Below are 8,217 nucleotides of genomic sequence, written 5' to 3' on the forward strand. Positions count from 1 at the left end.
ATCCTTTCAACATGTGCATAATCAGACCTCATTTTATCTGTTCTATAATTTTGGTCTGGGGCACATGCTGATTGCTTAAAATAAAGCCTATCTGTAGATCAACATGCTTTCAGGATTACATTGAAAAGACTTTTCCCCATTTATTAGGTACCCACAACAAATGCTGATAATCAAAAATGAATCCTCTAGAGCAGCGGTTCTCAACCTGTGGGTTGCGACCCCTTTGGGGGTCAAACGACCCTTTCACAGGGGTTGCCTAAGACCATCGGAAAACAAAAAGATATTTACATTACGATTCATTACAGTAGCAAAATGACAGTTATAGAGTAGCAACCAAAATAATTTTATGGTTGGGGGTCACCACAACATGAGGAACTGTATTAAGGGGTCACGGCATTAGGAAGGTTGAGAACCGCTGCTCTAGAGGATAAAGAAGACCAGATAAAAAAATTCTTTTGGAAATTTATCCTCAGCATTTAGTTTATCTCCATTCCTTTTTAGTAATGTAAGTTTATTTCTTTTGAAGGAATTTGTCATACTGACTTCTCATTGTGTCTGTCTACCCCCCATAAGCCCAAATCAAAGAGTTCTGGCTAGACCTAGAGCTACGACATTCCTATCAATTGATTAATTCATATACTAGATACATGAAGGAATGAGACCTCTATATTCCTCACATCCATAACACCTCTATATTCCTCACATCCATAACACCTGGACTCACTCTCATTTTCTTTTATTTCTCAAAAATTGCGAATATATCCTCCACTCAGGCAAGTGAGGCTGAAACTAATCATGCTTCACACACGAATGTGGCCTCAATTCCAGCTTTGTTCTGTTGAACCAGGAGATGTATGTTGCGCACCTGAGAGGTTACCAAAGCAACAGCTGTCACTGCAGAGAGCAAGTTCTCCCCTGGGTTGTACTGTGGCCATCAGTCTCCTACTTGCTTTGCATAAAACAGGGTGTTGACATGTCTGTCTACTGGGTACCTATGCCAGGACTTCTCAGTTCTTGGAGAAAGTTGAACCCCTGTCTTGCAGAAAGCTGCACCCCAAAGACACCAAATGAATGTACTATAAAAATAAATGAGCCACTGTCAGAAGAATTTTCAAGTTTACTTTTACATTAGAAAGGACTTACCTTTATGCAAGAATGTTTTGTCTTATCCTCACTTCTATTTGCTCCTGCAAAGTAAAAAATATTTAAGGCACAAGAGTTGTCTTGGGAATGCCTAGGAATTTCAGAACCTCTCTTGTAGCTTTACTGTGGAATCAAGCAGAGAATTATAGGTTACAAGGAAAGAATCTGTTTGAAACACAAATACTCTTGCACTTAAGAAATTAGCCAAATTAAAAAAGAAAATTCAAAATCCCTAAAGATAAAATCTATGCTACACACACATTCAGTTACTTACTTTGGAAATACTGTTTCCAAAAGTATGAAAGTAATTGTTAACACATTTCTCATATCCTTGGGAAATGTACCAAACTTCACTAGTGCATTAGTCAGCTTTTGAGCCCAAAGTGCACAAGCCAAGGAGTGGATTTGATTTTTTTCTGAATAGTCCAGCCAGTTTCCTGCCACCACCTCCTGAGAAGCCACCAGAAAGAAATCAATGTGTCTGAGGTTGGGCATACTTCCACAGCACGTAAACAAAATGAGCTTTTTTTTTTTTTAAATCAAGTCCTCATTTGTTGCTTAAGTATACTTCCCCCCCCTTTTTTTTGTCATCTTTTACAATTTTTGGATCATCTCAGAAATGACTAGGTTTTGCTCTGAAACATTAAGAGGGAAATATTGTTGTTAGATAATAGCTGCTATGCTCTCTTCTTCAAAAGTTAATATTAATCAACTAGACATATGATGATTTCCTTATCAGTCAAACCCCTTGATTTTCTGAGAGCGAAGAAGAACTTCAAGGCCTCCAAATACACCAAAGACAGCTTGAAGAAAGGGTGAGAAGATCTTATTTGTCCTTCATGGTTAGTTCTAAATGTGGACAGGCTAGGTATTTGCTTTCATGGTGCTATGCTCTAAAAACATTCCAGAACTTAAAAAAATTACTCCTACTGGTCAACCCAGTTCTTACACAGCCTTCTTAGTGAGGTAAAGCAATGGTTTTTAACATTTCATTTAGGGTGCAGCAGAAGCAGACCCACAGAGTCCCATCCCCCATGCCATACGAACCCCACCTTCCCTCCTTTATAAATTTTGAAACCCTCTGTAAAAGCTCTAAATCTCAAGCTTGAATCAATTCAGCATCCTGTTAAATTTCTGTTTCTTGGAATCTGTCAACAAGGTTTCTAATTTTCTAAGAGTAAAGTGATTCTGACACAGGTTGCTGACCTCATTTTGAGGAACACTGTCCCCTAATGAATGAGTCCCCTGAGAACACCTTTTAAAATGGACAAATGAGAATTTGCACATATCCCAAAAAGAAGACAACAAGCCAAAAGGAAGCAAATTGGAATCCCTTTCATGAAGTTTTCTCTGCCTCCTCCTCCAGGATATGCTGTCCCTGGCGCAACGGCACCTGTGTCTGCAGCCCAGCTCAAGCAAGCAATGACCCTGGGACAAGACTTAGCAGCATACACCACATACGAGGTCTACCCCACTTTTGCAGTGACTGCACGAGGGGATGGATATGGAGCCTTCTGAAGACATTTGTCTTTTATTTTAACAATAAGATATACAAAACTCTATATAGAAGAAATAAACCTCTAACTCAGTCCCCTCATGATCACATGTAATACTTTTCCTAAAATGATGCCTTTCCTGGGACTGTATGGCTTATACTAACTACAGAATCTTGCTATGAGAATGCTACTCCTAACACAATCAAATGTTAAGGAGCCTTTTGTCTAGCAGAAAGCTGAAGAGCCACTGCCCCCAAAAGTTGTTCCCCCAAGGTTCCTGAGTGTATCGTAAGTATGTTTACAAACCCTAACCCAGTGGAGAGAGGGCTGAGCAGACCTGGGCCATCAGGAATAACGGTGGGATCCAAGGAAACTCCAGAGTCCGAACCCTGGCTCACAGCTGCTTTTGTGATACACAAAGTCACAAAAGGCAGAACGAGGGTGGGAGGATGTTTTTCAAAACGCGTTCCTCATTGCCTACTACGCCAGGCATGTTCACACGTTTGAGTTTGTGAAAGGCTGTCCAAGAGTTGATGAAGCCAGCATCACTGCAGTTTAAAAATTGCATTCAGGGTCCGGCCGAGTGGCTCAGTTGGTTAAGAGCTCGCTCAAAGGTTTGAGCTCTGAGCAACAGCGGTTCAATGCCCGGCCCGAGCTGAGCTGCCGCTGAGCTGCCAACAGGTGGCAGGACGGCTCAGCTAAAAATAAAAAAATAAAAATTCCATCCAGTCAATCTGTCATAGGTCAGGATCTCCTGTCCCCAGCAATCCCTGGGAACTTCCTGGAAATTGATGTGATATGTTATAGATGTGGTTAAAACAAAAATCCAATCCAGTTGTTTATCAAGCTCGAGAGCCCACACCTCTTTTCTCCTGGAGCTCCTGCCCCGCCCAAGGATACCTACAACACAATAACCATTCCAACTCGAACTGGTTTTTTCTCATTTTAAATATTTGACGTATCCATATGGATTTATTTTCATTTCAGTCTCATTTTGCTCATCGCTGATACCTTAAAAAAGCAAATCACATCTACAGACTGTCACCTATGATACCTTTTGTTATTGAGCAAATTGGCTGAAAAGTTATAGCAAACAAAGAAAGCAGTGAAGATTTATTCTTACTTCTTTGATCTTTTTGCAGTACCCAGACCACCATCCAGCATTCAAAAACAGTTATATTAACTAGGGTTTAATACCCACTGGTATTAAATCTGCCAAGAAACCCTTTACCTTCCCTTCCTTTGATTTCCAATAAGCATCAGACAGCTTTCACATAGCTGAGTGCTTTGGTCTTGGAATTGTCACAGGAAAACCTTACATCTGTCACTGCTGATCAGAAGCCAAGTCTTCAGACACTCAGCAATGGTGTTACTTACCAAAAGTCCCTAAAGTTTGGGGCTTCTTCTCCAGGAACATCTGATACAGGTGAGGGTGCTATAAAAACTGGGATGGAGGGGGAAGTAGACGATACTATTTTCTTGCCATCCATGTAAATGATTGCTTTTTGTTCAAAACAGATATAATCAAAGTCCAAACACCAAATACCTATTACTATCACTCCAGTCTCATTTGTGGTTTAAGACATAACAGTACTACTACAATTTCCATTTTAAAACAATCCTTTAGCCCTTGTAAAATTCTACAGGACTCAAAGAAAAACATAACTACAAATGCACGAAAAGGATTGTCAACTCTTGAATGAAATTCTGTGATCTAAAGTCAGGCCAGATTCCAATCAAAATCAGATAAATTCCAATAACAATTAAAAGTCTTTGTCACCTTTCAGTTCTATTAACTCCAGATATCAAAGACCTCAACACTACAGCTGAAACTCTGAAAGGCCTTGTGTTTTCAGCTTCGCATTTGCTTCTCATATTTTCTAGGACAGTGGTTCCCAAACTTGACTGCACATTAGAAACACCTGGAGAGCTTTTAAAACTGCTAATGCCAAGATCACATCTCACACCAATTACATTGGAATGTCTTGGGGTCAGAGCCTGGCATCAGTATTTTTATGAAGATTTTTAGGTGATTTCAATTTGTAACTAAATTTGGGAACTGCTATAGTCTTTGTATTTCCACTCTATCCCTTAATATTTTTTCTTTTCTATTTCACTTTTGTTAAATAGAAAAAAAAATTGCAAGAAAATTTGTCTAAGTTAAAGTAAATTGTCAAATCATATTTTTTACATATACTCATCTCATGAAAGTGTGAATTTAAATATAATTCATATTGACTTCAAAGTAACTCTTGGACAAAACTAACACTAAAAATGAGAAAGTGAAAAATTCCTCCTTAAGAAATTCTTAGGTCCAAATTTATACTTCCCACAGACCAGCTTTTATACTCTAAGAGAGTAATTACAGTGGAGGCAGACAAATTTCTACTCAGTCCATAAAAGCATTCCAAATTCCAAGAAGTAAAAGTTTTAATGTTCTTTAAAATCTTTAAAAATAAATGGAAAAGGACACTCTGAATGTCTATTCAATGCAAAATAGAAGATTTCATCCAGAGGAATTTTCAATTTAATAAAAATAAACTCACAGTAAGTTAATACAGGAATCTCTTTATGAGAAAAAACATTATTGCAGATAAAATTATAACCACTTTTTTTGAAGGTTAAAAGCAAAGACCTAAATGTACAATAATAGAATAATACCAAAGTATCAAGAAAATTACCACTGAAACTCAATCTCATTACTTGCTTGAGGAAAAACACAAGTATCCATGACATTTACCTCCTGAGGACTCGTTTTATTCAAGTGAGTAGATATGGTTTTATTTTCTGCTGAAACTTTACTTCACTTTAGTAAAATCTAGAGAATAGTTTGAATTCCATTAGAACATATTCATAAAAAGTGTCAATGTGTCTACCATGTCATCTGTTTGCATTTACTTTGCCCAGGTTAAGTAACGTAAAGCAAGTCCAGGTATAATGAGTTTAAAAAATGAGATTTTTTTAAAACTCAGGTGTAGAACCAAAGGTTTATTTTGCATGATATTTATATATTTGGACTTCATATTTAGCGTCAACTTAATACCCATCATACTTTGTGTGTATCAATATCCATTTTCCAGTTATTTCTTATTTTGTTGCTTCCTAGAAAAAAATTCCTCATAGATAAAATTAAAACGAGTCAACCAAACAAGCAATAATATAAAATACCCAAACCTATAATTTAGAAACCAAGTAAATTAGAATTGGGTTTCTAAATTTTGGTAATGAATAGCCTACTGAGAATTAAAATGAGCCAATGTTTTACTTCAGAGAAAAAAGAACAGTGGTGACCGTAGGTATCTATTTTCCTACCTGTAAAAATGCTTCTCCTAAAATTGCTGTACTTCTCTCTCACCCCATTAGTAAAAGTAGACCATCTTTAACCACAACAAAATGTAGTTCTCCTAGGTAACTAGTTTTCCCCTCCCGCCCTTCCCTAAACCTAGTAGCATGCTAAACCACACTATGTTTGGGTAACAGCTCTTAAAATGATGTTAGAAAGCTACCTCATGTTAAGAAAATATTGCCTTCAAAAAACATTTAACAAAAGAGGACATATTTCCAAGCCACAGTTCTTTAACATTTTAATAGTGGATGAAAATTAAATATTAATAGCTATGTATTATTAATAGCTACGCAGGAAATTAGTTTTAGTTTGACTTAAAAGTTTCTTTCTAAAGACATATTCTTTTAATCACATAGATTAGCTTTTCATAAACATTGCCTCAATGTAATTTTCAATTTATGTTAATTTTCACTATATTTCCAAATGACTATTTTATAGTGCTAACTTGGACAATTGGGCCACAATTTGAATCCATGGGGAGAGGGAGATTCTCCAGGGTGCCTTTGCAGAATAAGGATCAATAAAGAAAGTATTTTGAGTAAATCGTCTTTATATTCAAAGCTACAAAGTTGAGTAAAGTTTACTATTGTGCAACTCCAACCCTATCCAAGATTTTCCAAAAGTAACTTACAATTAAAATTGAACAGTGTGTTCTGGTAGTCACGTAAGGCCATGATCCTTTATCCCTCCCTTGCACTCATACAGAAGTTCCCAGGGAGTGAAAACATACCTGAACTTAACCCAAAGACTTGGTACTTTTTATATTTTGTAGATACATTTTTATATATTGTAGATATGTCTGTTAAAAGACAAAATTGTTTCAAATATGACACTGTAAGTGAACTTTGAGATAAATATTTTAAAAGAAAAATATTAACAGCATAATTTAGCAATGTTAATACACTTATTGGAAGACAGAGAGAAATTAGGCCACAGAGCATTGCTACCTGACATGCAACAGTTATCTACTGGGTTTTGTTAAACTGATTGTCAAATCCGATGTTGAAATTTTACTTTATTCTAGTGACATCTTGAAAATGCTCTGAGTTTCATGAGAACCGTATTCATAGAAAGTGTGATGTATCCACCAGGCTATAAGTGTCTGTTTTTCAATGTTAGAACAAAGCAAAGCAAGTCCTTCTATCATGCGTAAAACTATTAGGAAAATGAGATTTATCCGACCCCTGTACTCTATCTCTTTAGTTATGGAGTAAAACATTTTAAATATTTTTATTCAATAAAGTATGTGTGCAAAATATTTTATGGCCCCCAAAATGTCCAACATTTTAAAAGCCCACTTTTCTTACCATGTTTATCTAGCATGTAGAATGCATAGGTTTAATAAGGACATATGTCCCCCTTAACACATACACTCGTTTATGAGGCTTCAAACTATGTGGTCCCAGTTCCTCTCAGTTTTGCAGGAAAGATCAAAGAAAACCTTATACTCTAGCTGAGAGTGAAGAGGAATTTATAACCGATCGAGAAGTGAAAAGTAATTTGGAAACCAGAAGCCTTCATTCATTCAAAAGTGCCTAGAATGAAACACAGAATGCTCTGCACCTACCTCTTCCGCGCAGACATTTCCTATGTTGAGAGAGAACTCAAGAAAAAAAATAAATCTCATTCTCTCTTCACATATGTGACTTTGTCTAAGGAGAGGGGAGATACCAAGAAGCAGCATTTTAAAGACAGTCAGCTGCCAGCAGGAACTTCTTGGAGACTGAGGAATGTCAACCCCACCTAGGGAGTAGCAGTGTCTCTCTGACAATATATCTCTGTGTGCCAGAACAGTGCTGGCTTACGTCTGCTGTCCCACTTTAAAAATATTAGTGCTAGCCCTTCTTACTCTCCAATGTGTCCCAGTGTAGACAAATAATAATACAGTGACCCCATCTATATGGCTGCTTTTTTTTTTTTTCTTAATGTTGTAGAATTGTTTTTTTATCTTCACTAGAGCAGGTACAGCTGAAACTAAAGAGCTCAGCTACTTGTTTCTGGCCAGGGTAAGGGCGTCGTGAATGGAGAGAAATGCATCATCTTCTCCAAATTACCCTCCATCCACTCCCCAGCTAGCTGTCCACCCACCCAGCCCTTCCTGGTCCTGCTTTCCCTCCCGCTACCCCTGGGCTGTGGGTCCTGAGTTCTGCCTTCGGTCACACAGCTAAGCAGCCATAGATCAGACTGGGCAGGGGACAAAATGAAAGATAGCTATTGGGGACAGGTATTTGG

The 8,217-nt window shown here is 37.5% G+C and overlaps 1 protein-coding gene across 3 annotated transcripts in view; it reads left to right on the plus strand.

Annotated features, from left to right (window-relative positions):
• The window catches only part of A1CF (APOBEC1 complementation factor), a 73,436-nt gene extending 70,696 nt beyond the window's left edge, over positions 1–2,740 (plus strand). For all 3 annotated transcript variants that reach the window (XM_019651521.1, XM_019651523.1, XM_019651524.1), the window contains one exon: positions 2,510–2,740. In XM_019651521.1, the coding sequence (XP_019507066.1) occupies positions 2,510–2,661 (152 nt within the window). In that variant the 3' untranslated portion in view covers positions 2,662–2,740. The remainder of the gene's footprint in view (positions 1–2,509) is intronic.
• The last annotated feature ends 5,477 nt before the right edge of the window (positions 2,741–8,217 follow it).

This window comes from Hipposideros armiger, unplaced genomic scaffold (assembly GCF_001890085.2).
Source record: "Hipposideros armiger isolate ML-2016 unplaced genomic scaffold, ASM189008v1 scaffold_161, whole genome shotgun sequence".
NCBI classification, from domain to species: Eukaryota; Metazoa; Chordata; class Mammalia; order Chiroptera; family Hipposideridae; genus Hipposideros; species Hipposideros armiger.